Consider the following 16149-nt stretch of genomic DNA (forward strand, 5'->3'; position numbering starts at 1 on the left):
GTGTAAAAAGATAGGGGTGCCTGGGTGGCTCAGATGGTTAGGCGTCTGCCTTCGGCTCAGGTCATGATCCCGGGGTCCTGGGATCGAGCCCCGCATCGGGCTCCCTGCTCCGCGGGAAGCCTGCTTCTCCCTCTCCCACTTCCCCTGCTTGTGTTCCTGCTCTCACTCTCTCTCTCTGTCAAATAAATAAATAAAATCTTTAAAAAAAAGAAATGTAAAAAGATAGAACCAAATCATATTATTTAAAGTTAAAAGATTAAGGAAAGGAATTTTTCTGAGTGTACATTTTCTTTCTACTGAAGTGTTCAGTTACACCTGCTTTAAAATTTTTGCATGTACAAATCATTACAATAAAGCTTCATGGTATTTTGAACAATGATTTTCAAACCACATCCTCAGGAGGAAAAGGTTCTGTGAAATCACTTTTATAATTTTAAATGTTTTCTTTAGGAGACTCTTGGCCTTGCCCCTGGGGATTCCTTAGCTTAATCCATCTTTACAGAGCTGTGGTGGGCTCTTTGGATTCTCTTTGATAAATTTACTCATTCAGCAACTTAACTTTCCTAAAAAGATGCTGCCCCATCCTCATGTCACCTAAATTTTAAAACATACTACTCAACACTCCACCAAAACGTAAAATAAGTTCACACAAGGCAGCCCTCAGAGTAACCTTGCATCCACGCCCACTCAACCACCACTCAACGCTCTACTGATGAACAGTTTTTATAATGGATCCAGAAGATTTGGCTGGTCCATCATTTTTCTAGATTGGAGAGGTTTCACTGTGTTGAGGAGAACTGTTATGTGCTCAGTGGGAGAAAGTCCCCGATGCTGTAGCAATGTGTACGTGGACGGGCACAGGAAAGGCCCGAGAGCCCTGCATTTGCCATCTCTACTCTGGATCCCCTACCACTATCCTCAGGTCAGACCGGACTCTACGGTCCCTACCACTTAGAGAGTTGGTATAACTAAATTGGGCATTTTTTGTGAGCTTCTTAAAATGGCTCTGAAATGGGGACATTAAGAAAAATGCTGAAGACAAGGGCAAGAACACAGTCCTGTGACTCACCATGAAAATGTCTCCCCCCGTAATACATTTGACAGGAACCTCTGAATACAGTCGTTCAGACACATAGTATCCTGCCTATCTACTGACATTAATTTCTCCTTTCTCAATTCTGTTATTAAGACAAAAAAAAAAAAACAGAAAAAAAAACAACCACCCTTATTCTCTGACAAAGTTCCGATGCATTTTCCTGACCTACCAGCCAGAACTCCGTTAAGAGATGAGCACGATGTGACTTTATAGTGGATTCATGCTGGAGCTTGGTGGCAACAACTTCCTCTTCTAGTGGTTTATAAATAATCTGTCTGATCTAGAATTAGCACTAAACCGACTTATGCACATATGTTCTTTCTGCACCTTTCCAAGTTCTTAGATCACTGAACAATTCTGTGGTCCCAAACTCAAATTCTCCTGGCAGCTTGGAGGGAGCACACATCTTCGTCCATCTTAGGAACACTGATCCTGTCATTTCCAGTCTGAAGGTCAGTACCATTAACATAAGTACAAAATACACTTCCTCTGTTATACATCAACTTTCCACTACCAGCCTGGGCCCTAGGCAGCAGCCTGTTTTTAAATTCAACTTTAGGAAACTTAAAAAAAGATTTTTTTTTAATCTGTAGCATTTTTTAAAGCCACCACTCAGTTGGGGCTTTAACTTTCTTGATGCTAATTGTGCAGGTCTGTGACATCCTCTTAATCTGTCCCTGGTTCTTGTCCTTCCTGCTTTACACTTTTAAAAAAATTAGAAGCTCAGAGGAACACTACCTGTACCACCATCCTATGTTTAATTGCTTGTCTGATTTTCTGTAACTCTTCACCGAAGACCATTTGGCTTGGATGTTTTGAATTTCAAGTTTCAAAACTTTCTGGATCAATATCCATTCCAGAACTGTCCAGTAATCACAGCTATCTTTTTTTTTCCTTGAAACTTTCAATATCTGCCTTCTAAAAAATCTACTTCTATGTTATGACAGAATCCTTCTTGATCCCCCCTGGGCTTCAGTGATAAACAACTTGATATGGACTACTTTTTCTGAAGGTTTTCAGCACTGCTACTTAGTTTTTCTTTAATATTCAGAATTTTGCAAAGTTCTCAAGTTCTCTGCCTTAAAATAGATAAAAATTTCAACAAGGGAACTCAAGAAACTGTAATTGTATCTCACTAAGCATTGACTAAGTAAGGTCTCCTGTCATTTTCTGTGTGGCTATTTCCTGTTTTCAGTCTACATCAGGTATATATTCGCCATTTTTTCTACTCAGTTAGGTGGCCTGTAACAAAGGAATGCAATTATCTCTGTTCTTCCTTCTAATAAGTTCCCTGGGTTTTTCCCCTCTATTCGTGGATTTCCCTGCAGCTGTACTCCTTGACATTCAGGGCCCACTGCCTCACCTCCTTTCAAGCCATTCCTTGTAAGCACGTCTGTAGCTTTCCAGCACTAGATTCCAATCTTCTTTTTAAAGATTTTATTTATTTATCTTTGAGGGAGAAAGAGAGCGAGCGAGCGTGTGCATGAGCACAGGGGAAAGGCAGAGCGAGAAACAGACTCCCCACTGAGCAGGGAGCCTGATGAGGGGCTCAATCCCAGGATCCTGGGATCAGGACCTGAGCCAAAGGAAGACGCTTAACCAAATGAGCCACCCGGGTGCCCCTAGATTCCAATCTTGAGTCCCCATCCTAACAAGCTTCAGGAACATCTAAGACACTCATCTTCTGTAATAAAATTTAACTCATATTATTCATGTTCTACACATTTGCACAGAGACATCTGAGTGACTAAATATATTTCTAGGTCCGGAACTGATGGTTTTCTCACGTAAATTACTGTCCCCCTCTTCCCCTGGAGTAGCATTTCATCACCTACCTGCTGTCCTCCAGTGTAACCAATGTCACCATTTCATCTGGCCTTGTGATCCTCTCCTTTGGGGCTAAGTTTAAAACTCTACCACCTGGCCAGACTCTAGGAAATTACATTCTCCTCTGATTATCTGAGATGCAGTTACTTCCTGAACAAAATGGTTCAGATATCGGAATCTCTTTCATTGACACCATCCATAAGGCCAACTATATATGAGTTCAAGTCTCAACTATATATGAGAACAAATGGCAAAAATATCATCTATGCTTTCAAAATCTTTCAGTTTCCTCATCAACGGTCATAGCCCTAGGGAGGATGCTCCATGAGCCTTCTCTAAACTATGAAGATAAACAAGGACGCATAGTTCAAAGGAACCAAAAAAAAAAAAAAAAAAAAAGGAATGCTTAATTACTGTTATCTAGAAAGTGCTTCTCAAACATGAATGTGTGTACGATCATGTGGGGATTGCATTAAAATGCAGATTCTGAGGGCGCCTGGGTGGCTCAGTTCGTTGGGCGACTGCCTTCGGCTCAGGTCATGATCCTGGAGTCCCTGGATCGAGTCCCGCATCGGGCTCCCTGCTCGGCGGGGAGCCTGCTTCTCCCTCTGACCCTCCCCCCTCTCACGTGCTCTCTCTCTCTCATTCTCTCTGTCTCAAATAAATAAAATCTTTAAAATAAATAAATAAATAAATAAATAAATAAAATGCAGATTCTGATGCAGCACATCTGGGGTGCAGCCTGAGATTGTGCTTTTTTTTTTTTTTTTTTAAGATTTTATTTGTCAGAGAGAGAGAGAGCACAAGCTGGGGGCGCGGCAGGCAGAGGGAGAAGCAGAAGCAGGCTCCCTTCTGAGCAAGGAGCCCGATGCGGGACTCAATCCCAGGACCCCAGGATCATGACCTGAGCCGAAGGCAGCCACTTAACAGACTGAGCCACCCAGGTATCCCGAGATTGTGCATTTTCTAACAAGGTCCAAGGCAACGCTGAGGCTGCCAGCCCATGGGTTACACTGAGAACAACAAGGTGCTAACTCATATTCACGTAAACCAGGCTTCCATCATTCCTCAATCATTCTAAATTTCTGAGATACCATAAAAATAAGCATTGGCCTCATATTTAAAACAGAAGCAGCACGTTATGGTGGCACAGGGGATGGCCTTGGATCAGATAACATCTGTTCTAGCCTTAGCTCAGCCGTGACTTGGCTGTTAGATTTTTAGTCCAATCAGTTTATCTATTTAGGCCTCAACTATAAAATCGAGGGGAGGGAGACAAATTAGATTACCTCGAAAGTCTCTTCTTAACCAGTGGGTTTATAGATTTACTAAATAAACCCAGGCTTACACAAATCAGCAGAAATCCCATTTCAGACATTATTGGCAGATTACATGTCCAGAACAACAATCTCACTACATATACAGAGCCTCTAAAATGGCTAGATAAATTACTACAGTCTTTTTTTCAAATGCTTGGCTGAGGTGATTGGAATGTGAGGGAAAGCCACAGAAGAAAGAATTTAGCAGGTACTGGAGCAGTCTTTTCCCCTGGGGGCTTTGTCCAACTCTGAGTACTAGAGAGCCTGCATTCATAGGGCCATGAGCCCTGAGAGAATGGGGGTGGGTAGGGGGGGTAGGGGCAGAAAAAGCTAGAATCCCTAAAGTTAACACCCTTGGAGTATGGAAATAAAACCACCTACCCTCCTTCCCTAGAGGGAGATGGTAGGACCCGGGCTCTGGGCTGGGGGCAGTCAGTCTCCCTTGAGAATATGAAACCACCAGCCTGCCTTGACACACATTTGGGGCTAGAACTCACACTACTTATTTAGCCCAATAAAACTCAAGACTAACCAGGGTGGTCTCTCCTAGCACCCCAGGCAGAAATGAATGCAAACACTTTCTGGAAAAATCCACCTGAAGCCCAGGCCTGCAAGAATTCCCAAGGATAAGCTTCCAAAGAACAAGAAGCCACAATCAAAAATCCTAAAACAAATGAGGAACAAAATTACCATATGAGGGTCAGTATAAGCAACAAACTGTTCAATCAGACCTGTAAAAGCTACAGATAATTTATTTTCTGTATCTGATCACTCCAATAAATAAGTTTAAAGAAATAGAAGGACATCAAAAGTATAACAAAGAAACAGACTCTTATCAAAACTGGTCAGGAAGTTATAAATGACCCAAATAGAACTAGAAATTTAATTATAATTGAAATTAAAGCAAACAAATGATATAGACAGCAAATTCGGCAACTAGAGAAAAAAATGTGTAAATTTTAAGATGGATTTAAATAACCCAGAATGCAGCACAGAAAAATACAGATAAATGTTAAAGAGTCTTCATGAGACATAAAAGTAATATTCTAAGAGCTGAAGGCTTGGCTCCAAATTTTCTAAAACTGTTTCAGCTTTAGGAATACCAATCAGGACAGGTGAATAAAAAGAAATTTCTACATAGACAAAAAGCAAAGCACTTTGTACAAAGAGGAGATCTTAAAAGCAGCCAGAGAAAAGACAGTCCTTATGAAGAACAGTTAGACTTAAATGATAGGGGTTTGTTGCAGGATGGTCTCCCCCAGGATAGAAAGTGGCCTCCTGCAAAGCTCCACAGAAACTTGCTATGCTCCTGGGTCAAAGGCAAACAGTCCCAGTCAAATGCAAGGCTTGGACCCCAGTGTCTTAATTATGCCAGAGAAAGTGCTGGTGGTTCCCCAACACGAACACAGATAAAACAAGTTCTGCCCCTATCCAGCTACATCATACAGACTCCAGTGCAAGGCTTAATAGCCCCAGTCAGGCCAGAGAAGGGGCAAGGCCAACACACAGCCACAAATGCTGAGCTGCACATGGTTAGCCAAGGTTCCATCACAGCATAGCTCTGCTGCATCCTGGCTCCCAGTCACTCCATGGGATCCAGGTTTCTCCTGGAGTCTGAAGCCTGACCCTGTCAGGTAGCTAAGAGCTGCACCATGGGGGCATAGTACACCTGTTATTGACTTTTTCTCTGAGTTTGGAGTTGGATTTCCTCCCACCAAAAACTGCTCCAGCAAGTTGGGTGCATATTCCCTGGCTATCTGCCTTCATTTGCACAATCTTCAAAATGCTGGGAAAATTACAGTTGACCCTTGAACAACATGGGTTTGAACTGTGCTGATCCACTTATATGCGGATTTTTTTTTCAATAAATACACTACAGTACTGCAAATGTATTTTGTCTTCCTTATGATTTTCTTAATAACATTTTCCTTTCTCTAGCTTACTTTAAGAATACAGTATATAATACATATAGCAACAAAACATACGTTAATCGACTGTTTGTTATTGAAAGGCTTCCAGTAAACAGCAGGTTACTAGTAGTTAAGTTCTGGGGGAGTTAAAAGTTATACACAGATTTCTGACTGTGCAGGGGGTTGGTGCCACTAACCCCCGGGTTGTTCAAGGGCCAAAGTATACATCTAGCAAAGCTGATCTCTGAAACAAGAACATAAGCACATGTTCAGACAAAAACAGTTTATTACCATGAGGGGAACTTCTAAATGATATTCTTCAGGAAAGAGAAAACAATTCCATAGAGAACATATGATAGGCAAGAAGGAATGCTGAACCAAGACAATGGTAAATATGCATGTAAAACTATATAAACATAAACATTAACCAGACAATTGTAATGTCTAATTTGTAGGTTTAAAATCTAGATTGAAAATACTAGACAATAGAGACTATAATTTAAGATGGGACAGCCGAAGTACTCCAAAGTCCTTATATTGTTAGGGAGAAGGGTTAAGAGGATGATTAGTTTCAGATCTTAAGCTAAATATAAATGTTAAAATTTCAAGGCAAGCTCTAGAAAAACAGAAACAGAAAATATAACAAGTACCATACTCTTCAGGAAAAATGAAAGAGTGCAAGGGGGTCTTAACTAATCCAAAAGAAGGAAAAAATAAGACAAAATTAAAGAACAAAATAAAAAAATCAAAATAAACCCAAATATACCTATAATATAATAAATGTAAATGGACTAAATTAATCTGTCAAGACAAAACTTATTGGAAAAGGAATTATTAAAATATCCAACTACTAATCTATTAATAAGAAATATGCCTAAAACCCAAGGACACAAAAAGTTGAGAAGTAAAAAAAATGAAAAATTCCACATAATGCAAATACCCCAAAGAAAACTGATATAGTTATATTAATATCAGACAAAACAGAAAAAAAATCATTACTAGAAGAGGTCATTATATATTGATAAAAGATTCAATTTTCTAAGAAGACAGCAATTTTAAACTTACATGGACTTACTAACATCCCCAGAAAATACGTATAGCAAAACTTGATAGAAATATAAGTCAAAGTTTGCATCATGAAGTATCTCCCAGTAATTGATAAGTAAATCAGAAAAAAATTCATTAAGAAAAATGAAAGATCTAAACCCAACTAACAAGCTTAATGTTACAGATATATAGATATTATACCAATATTAATATACATCTATTTTCAACCTCACATCAATTTGTGAAAAATGACTACAATCTAAGTCATAACAACTTCAAAGAATTAGTAGTATACAGAACTTATTCACTAAACACAAATTAAAAAATAAAAAACAGGGGCGCCTGGGTGGCTCAGTTGGTTAAGCATCTGACTCTTGATCTCAGCTTGATCTTGATCTCAGGGTCCCGAGTTCAAACCCCATGCTGGGTGTGGAGCCTACTTAATAAAATAAAAACCAAAGAGATAATTTTCAAAATCTTTGAATTTTAAATGTTAAGTCACAAGCATACATGTCTGATGGGTAAAAGATAAATTTGCAATGGTATTTAGAAAAAAAAAAAAAGCAAGCAATGAATTCATTAAATGGCCATACCCATTTTATATCACATTAAAAACAATTTTTTAATAAAAATCATAGAACAAACCCACTCAGAATTTATGGTTATTTTCTTGTGTCTTCTTAAATGGTAACCATTTTGGAAGAAGGTAATTTCAGACAGCAATAAGGGCATAAGGTGAAGGACCAGTAATGCAGTTCGGGTAAACCAATGTAAATTCTAAGTTAATCAAAATATCTGCGGGGTGCCTGGGTGGCTCAGTTGGTTGAGCGACTGCCTTCAGCTCAGGTCATGATCCTGGAGTCCCTGGATCGAGTCCCGCATCGGGCTCCCTGCTCGGCAGGGGGTCTGCTTCTCCCTCTGACCCTCCCCCCTCTCATATGCTCTCTCTCATTCTCTCTCTCTCAAATAAATAAATAAAATCTTTAAAAAAAAAAAATATCTGCAACATTTATTTCTCTTCCTACTATTTTTTGTTTTGTTTTTGTTTTTATGTGAGAAAAATAAACCCTATTTCTGAGTCACAGTTAGGTAGATTTCCTTCAACCCTTCAGCATTCCTGACTAACTGTGGTTCTGCAGTTTATTTCCATTTTCAACACCTGGCATATCCCAATGAGATACTACAAGAATAGGATGGTCAGTCTTAGAAATAAAAGAATAAACAGGAGTACAGCAAAGCACTTTGCCCTTTCAACCAGTACTTTTAGTATAATAAATACAGAATCAATTGATAAAATAACTTACTAAGCAAAAGATATTTAGTATCAGCCAAGAAATTTAATACCCGCATAACCAAGAGAATCGCATACACATGGAATGTTTGAAAGCAAAGTTGAATTCTAAGAAGTGCCTATAAAACTATTAAGGAAATATGTGTGCTCAATACAGAATTCATGATTACTAATGTTTTACCCTGGGATGACAGCTTACAAGCTACACCTAAGTAATTTGTTGTACAACATTACAGAGAGATAAATTTGACTCTTCCCCAGTAGGAGCATGCCTCAACTATCTAAATTTCTAAACACCCAAGAAAAAAATAGCTATTCTTCCATCACACCACTCCTAGATGTGAAGATAAAAAATATTTAACAATTAGCCTACTCCTAAATCTTAAAATATAAATATCTTAAATAGCAGCCTTCTGTAAAATATCCTTATCTGCTAACCCACTGTGCACATTTGTTATTTCCAACAACTCCAAAGAAAGATATGTGAATCGTCTTTTAAAATTTTTTTCCATTTATCTTCATTAACACCTACACAGTGCATTTTTAAAAACCAGTAAAATCAATATAGTTTCTGGCATCTATATCTTAACCAGGATACTAGTGTACTTAACTTTAATGACCAAGTATCTCTTTGTATTCTAATACTGAAAATTACCAAAGCATTTCTTTATAAACACTATTAGTAAGTGGCACCACTGTACAGTTGTTCAAGCCAGAAACCTGAGAGGACTGCCCTGCTGAGCAAATAAAAATACAGGATGCCGGGGCGCCTGGGTGGCTCAGTTGTTAAGCGTCTGCCTTCGGCTCGGGTCATGATCCCAGGGTCCTGGGATCGAGCCCCGCATCGGGCTTCCTGCTCGGCGGGAAGCCTGCTTCTCCCTCTCCCACTCCCCCTGCTTGTGTTCCCTCTCTCGCTGTGTCTCTGTCAAATAAATAAAATCTTAAAAAAAAAAAAAAAATACAGGATGCCTAGTTAATTATGAATTTCAGATAAGTCACAAAAAATTTTAATATAAGTATGTACCAAATGTTGCATGGGACTTACTTAGACTAAAAGATTTTTCACTAGTCATCTGAAATTCAAATTTAACTCGGCATCCTGTATTTTACCTGACAAGTCCAGCTGGGATTCTTCCTCTGTTACCTTCTATATGAAATCCATCATACCAAGACCTGTCCATTCTACTAAAAACATCTAACACCCATCCACCTTTCTTCATTTCTTCTGCCCCCATCTTGGTCTAAGCTACCAATTGAAGAAACTCCCAATCCGTCTCTCTGCTTCTACCTGTGTAGAAATATCACTTACTCTAAATGCAGTAGCATCAGTTTAATACTAAAAGAAATAAAAGCTAACTTCAGGCTTCTCCTTTCCTGAGATCATTATTTGGTAGTGGTAGAAATCTAAAATCTCGAAAGCAGCACGAGAGGGGGCCCATGAACTCACAACTCTGAAGAAGTGAGGCCTTTCGTTGGGTCACCTCTGAAGCAGTCCCAAGGAAAGTAACAGTTCTCTTGGGTACGCCTGAGCCAATGCCTATATCAGTCATTGTGCTAATTGGTGTTTATTGCCACAAAGGGATGAGCCAGGAAAAATCTGTGCAGAAATAAAGTTGGTTTAAAATATTCTCGTCTTGGGGCGCCTGGGTGGCTCAGTCGTTAAGCATCTGCCTTCGGCTCAGGTCATGATCCCAGGGTCCTGGGATCGAGCCCTGCATCGGGCTCCCTGCTCCGTGGGAAGCCTGCTTCTCCCTCTCCCACTCCCTCTGCTTGTGTTCCCCTCTCTCGCTATGTCTCTCTCTGTCAAATAAATAAATAAAATCTTAAAAAAATATATATTCTTGTCTTGGGGTGCCTGGGTGGCTCAGTTGGTAAAGTGAATGCCTTTGGCTCAGGTCATGATCCTGGAGTCCCGGGATCGAGTCCCACATTGGGCTCCCTGCTCAGCGGGGAGTCTGCTTCTCCCTCTGACCCTCCCCCCTCTCATGTACTCTCTCTCTTTCTCTCATTCTCGCTCTCTCAAATAAATAAATAAATCTTTAAAAAAAATAAAAATAAAAAAAAAATATTCCTGTCTTTCAGAGTGCATTCTAAGATTTATAGGGACTGCTTGGTTCTAGCCCACACCTAATTGTGAGACAGATTCCTTTCATCCAACCAGTACTCTATCGACACCTTCTGGGTCGAAGTCTGCTTATCAGCCCAAGGTTGCAAAGCCAGGGAGCCGAGCATTAAAAAATTGGAGCAGTCAGCAAGGAGGATTCAAATATATCGAAGATAGGCGGCATCAACGTCTTCAGATTACTGATGCTCAGGAATAGCGGCTGCCTCCTGATGGATGAATAAATGTTTTGGTTGTGAGAGCTACAGTTATCTCGGTGCTGCTAGCCTGTCACATTGTCTGATCAATAGATACTAACAAAGCAGATTATACACTGAAACCCAAGTGCAGACTTTAAGATTTGCATGACACTGCAGATCTGTATAAACCAACCAAATTAAACAAAAATTACAGCTATGGAATTAACAGCAGATCTAAAGAAAACAGGTTTTCCTCTATATCTGAGAGGCCACAGAATTGTTACAAATGACTCTTTGATCACAGAACATGATGGCAATTCAAGTGTTTCTAAGTTCTTACAATGCAAATTTGCACATCCATCTACTTAATACAGAATACCCCCAATTCTTAATGTTGTTGGTACAGAACAAAGAAACTCTATTCAAGTTCCTTCCACATGAAACAAGCATTATAAATGAAGTCAGAAGAGCCTCTACAAGTGTGAGTTACTTTATTAGGGTTCAGTTATTATTTATTATTAAAAGGTAAGTCTTTCTGTGGATAAAACCTAATCACAAAAGCAAAACGTTCCCAGAAGCCATATCTAAGATATGCTTTTTTGATACATCTTATCTTCTTCTCGACAGCAGAGAATGAAATTTTAAACTATGGATATCCTGGCCAGGCCAACATTAGAGATTAGAAAAGGATATGAATGTATGGAAGAAATGAGTCAAGTTAATACCTATAAAATAAGTGTGGATGCTGCAAGATCACACAAACCTTAAAGTCTACACCTTTTTTTTCCATGTATAATCTGCTTTGTTGGTGTCCACTGTAGGGGCCAAGGGCAGGCTGTCCCAAAATGTGCCCCTTTGGCATACTATTTTAAATAAAAGTTACTTAAGAAATAGCCAGTGCAAGGTCACTCAGACCCTCCTCTGTCCCCCTGAAAGCAGGAAACAAATCTCCCATAAGAGAAATATCCTCCCTGTACTAAGAAGTAAAAAGACATCTTTATCACCAGAGACAGGGGACTTAGAAGCCAAGAAAGCTGTAGAAACAAACCTTGTTTTTTTCTATTCTACTACCTCAACCTAAATTCTGCCTAGAATCCCCTTCTAATTAAAGCTCCCAAATACCTGTTTCCTTTATTCTGTCAATTCCTCACAAAGGTATGGTCTCTTTGTCTAAAATGTATAAAAACTACCTGCCTTGGTCATTTCTTTAGGTCTCTATTTTAATATCAGACCTCTGCTTACAGGTAATAAAACTTTGGTTTTCTCCTCCTGTTAATCTATTTTATGTAAATTTCATTTAGTCCAGTTGGAAGACCTTCAAGGGTAAAGAAAATTTTTTTCCTTCCCTACACCATCGATCACACAACACAGTGACAGACTAGCAGCACTCCTGGCTAACCTGTTCTCACAATCAAAATAACTGTAAAATGATTCATTCCCAGTTCCTTTTGGCACCTGCGACCACAGACCCGAAAATCAGCAAGTTATTTCGTTCACCAGAAATATACTTAGAGCAGAAGTGAGTTGGTTTTGTTTTTTTTAACAAACGACTTCCTTTGGAGGCTGAGAATCAGAAACTAAAACGGTGCGGCTCTGAGATCATTTGAGCTTCTGCTTGTCGTGGGACCCCAAATCCTTCCTGGGATCTGGGGATAATGACTGTTGTGCCTCACCGAGCGGTCGAATGCAAAGCCTTCAAATACACTTATAAATAATGAAGCCCATTGCTCGGTAGAACACGTCTGTGGGGGTGGCGCTTGGCTTTTCTCAGACTAAGGCCTTTTTGCGGCCCACCTCGCGGCGCAGCCGGGCAGGGAGCTGGGCAGGCCTGAGCCTTCCGCCTGAAGAAGTCGGTAGCAAAGGGCGCAGTGAAGCGAGGCATCCGCGTCTGCCCCGGTGCAGGCGGGGTGGTCGGCGCCCGCACGGTGCCGCCTGGGCGGAACAACCCTGCGGCTCCCCACGCAGTGCCCGGACCCAGCGCCGGCGCCCGGGGGGGCCAAGGGAGGCCGCCGGCCCGCGCACCCCTCCAGAGAACGCCGGGGCTCGCGCTCGGGGCCGGACGCCCGCGAGGGAGTCCACGCCGGGACCCGCGCGGCCTCTTCCGGGTGAGCCGGGCCGCGGCCGCCGGGACCAGCGTAGCTCCGCCTGCGCTCGGCTCAATGTGGGCCCGGGACCGGGACCCGGCCCCGACCCCGACCCCGACCTGGCTCCCGGGCTCTGGCCGCGACCCCCGGCCGAGCGCCCAGCACGCCCCGGGCCTCGGCCTTTGTGCCGGGGCCCCACACCCGGACTTGGCTCTCGGACCCCCGCCGGCAACCCCGCTCCCGCCCCCCGAGCAGGTCCCCGGCCTCCGGCAACCCTGCTCCCGCCCTCCCGCCGCCGCCCGCGAGGCCCGGGCAGGCGCTCACCTCTCCTTGGAGTAGAGCTGCAGCTGCTGCTCCCGCCGCTTCTTCCGGATAAACGCCATGGAGGGAGGGCAGGGCGCGGGCGCGCGGGGACGCACAGTTCGGGCGCCGCTGTCGTCCGCGAGGGGTCAGGGACGCGGCTGGGAGGCGGGCCCGGCGAGCCGGCCTGCGAGGAGCCGGCCGGGAGGGGAGCGCGCCTGGGGCCTGGCTTCGCGAGCAGTGGCGGCGCTGGGCGCCCCACAGCCCGACCGCCCGACGCTACGCCCCAGGGCCCGCGGCGTCCGGGCCGCGCTCAGCGGAGCATGATCGCGTGGGGACTCCGGCGGCGCCGTGACTCAGGCCGGAGGAGGGGCGCGCGCTGACCCGAGGCTCTCGACACTCAGGCCCCGGGGGACCCGCGAAGGACCGGGGCCGACCTGCGGTCTGTCCCAACACGCCGAACGTTCCCCGCTTCGCCGCCCGCTGCACGGCTGCGTTTTTAATGTTGCACGCATGGAGATGGATGCTTGCCCATGAACTACCCCGCTCTGCTGGCCACGGGGACTCGAAATGACAATGTTTGGGACTCTCGATCTCTTGGTAGCTGAAATACTCGGTCGCATGAGTTTTTTCTCTTTTTCTAACAGCTTTATTGAGATAGAACTCACATGCCAAGCAAGTCACCCATTAGAATGTACCATTCAGTGGTTTTTAGTATAGTCACAGATACGCACCACTATACCCTTTAGTTATTAGCTCCCCCAGTACTCTTCAGTTATCACCCCCACGCTCCCTAAGCCCAACTCTAGCAAGCAACTGATCAACTTTTCTGTGTCCATGAATTTGCCTCTTCCTGACATTTCGTACAAATGCAATCATACATTATGTAGCCTTTTATGTCTGGCTTCTTCCATTTAGCATAAATGTTTTTCAGGTTCATTCATGCATCTGTACTTCATTCTTTTTTTTTTTTTTTAAAGATTTTATTTATTTATTTGAGAGAGAGAGACTGAGAGAGAGAGCACATGAGAGGGGGAAGGGTCGGGAGGGTCAGAGGGAGAAGCAGACTCCCTGCCGAGCAGGGAGCCGGATGCGGGACTCTATCCAGGGACTCCAGGATCATGACCTGAGCCGAAGGCAGTCGCTTAACCAACTGAGCCACCCAGGCGCCCTGTACTTCATTCTTTATTGCTGGAGAGTATTCTAGTGTGTGGATATACCACATTTTGTTAATTCATTCATCATTTGGCTATTATGAATGATGCTGCAAAGAAAATTGTTGTTCACGTTTTTGCATCGACAGATGTTTTCATGTCTACTGACTACATACCTAGGAGTGGAATTGCTGGGTCATGGGGTACTCTGTGTTTAAATGTTTGCGAAACTGCCAAACTGTTTTCCAAAATGGCTGCACCATTTTACATTTCTACCAGCGTGTATAAGGGTTCCAATTTCTTCACATCCTTGCCAGCACTTGTTATTATCTGATTTCTCTATTATAGCTATCCTTGTGGGCGTGAGTGGTATCTCACTGTGGTTATGACTCCTTAATACATCCTGAGTCTGAGCCTGTAGTTTTAAAGGGATTCTTGAATAACAACCTTCTAAATTGTATATATGCTGACAGGCATCTAATATTGTCTTACAGATCAGGTTCTACAGAATTCGATTTTTAAAAGCTTCAAGTAAATGTGTGTATCAGCTCGCGAGGATGTGGCAGAACTCTGAAGGGAAGATGGAGAGCCAAGACTAAAAGCCAGAGCTGGATCTTATTGAGCTTGATCCCAGCAGCATTGTAAAAATGATATGCATTAAGTGGGCACCCATTACAACCATTTTGGAATGAGTGAAGGTGCATGGATACCTTGTAAGTTGGATTAAGTCCCTCCCATGTGACCAGGTGCTGCGCAGAACCCATAACTGTAAAAACATGTTGGAGACATTAGCCCAGTGCACCCATAGGAAATTGTGGTTAATCGAGGAATCAAGACAAATTCATGAACAGATACACGATGAAATAGGTTAATAAAAGTTGCAAAGAGGCACATGATAGCTTTCTCTCTGAGAAGTACTACAATAGATATGAATTCTGAAGAGAGATACCACTAGGCAAGAAAACAGCCTGCAAGTTTTCTCCTTTTATTTTTTTTTATTTTTATTTTTTTAAAGATTTTATTTATTTATCTGAGAGAGACAGAGAGAGCATAAGCAGGGGGAGGGGCTGAGGGAGAAGCAGACTCCCCGCTGAGCAGGGAGCCAGATGCCAGGCTCATCCCAACACCCTGGGATCATGGCCTGAGCCGGAGGGAGATGCTTAAATGACTGAGCCACCCAGGTGCCCCAAGTTTTCTCCTTTTAAACATTAAAGGGTAATGTGATTCTGGTAGGTGGAGAGTGACAATTTCTCCTTGACCAAACTTGAGCCAGGCCTCTTTGAACCTTCTCAGCTAGTCCTCAACTGTGTCCTATAAAAACTACAGACTCCCGGCACAAATGATTTTGTCCACACTCTCCCCAACATTAAAAGACTTAAACCAACACTAACATAGTTTCTAACAGCTCAAGGCCTCATACCTGGGATGACCCTCACCTCCTTTAAAGTCCCTGTCTGAGAAAGCTCAAGGCTGCCAAAAGGATTTACTGTTTGTTCTAGCCAACACACGACATAAGCCCCTGACTGCAGTTTCTTAGAGCATTTACTAAAAAGGGCTTACAATTTGTGAATTCTTTCTCTGTACCTTTGAGGTAGACATATGTGTACCTCCTACAACTCAGGAGTGCCTTTCTCGAGGACTTGAAAGCCATTCCTTTGAAATGTAGTCATCAGGAAGGATCGGCTTCTGTCTCCCAGTCCCTGAAGATAATTGCCAGCTACCAGATACAGATACAGCATTTACACTGATTAACCCTTTGTAATTTTTCACTTCCCTGGTTTTATCTTTGACAAGAGGAAGGGAAGAAACTGGCTCAAAAG

General features: G+C 42.7%; 1 protein-coding gene across 5 annotated transcripts in view; it reads right to left on the reverse strand.

Moving 5' to 3' along the window:
- NSMAF (neutral sphingomyelinase activation associated factor) overlaps positions 1-14102 on the reverse strand; it is a 56845-nt gene extending 42743 nt beyond the window's left edge. For 2 of the 5 annotated variants that reach the window (XM_032421515.1, XM_032421513.1), the window contains exon 1: positions 13200-14100. In XM_032421515.1, coding sequence (XP_032277406.1) covers positions 13200-13258 — 59 coding nt within the window. In that variant the 5' untranslated portion in view covers positions 13259-14100. Of the gene's footprint in view, positions 1-13199 lie in introns of all 5 variants that reach the window. The other 3 variants (XM_032421514.1, XM_032421516.1, XM_032421518.1) reach the window with 3 other exon arrangements.
- Positions 14103-16149: the final 2047 nt, after the last annotated feature.

The sequence above is a fragment of the Phoca vitulina genome, unplaced genomic scaffold, assembly GCF_004348235.1.
Source record: "Phoca vitulina isolate PV1807 unplaced genomic scaffold, GSC_HSeal_1.0 scaffold25, whole genome shotgun sequence".
Lineage (NCBI taxonomy): Eukaryota > Metazoa > Chordata > Mammalia > Carnivora > Phocidae > Phoca > Phoca vitulina.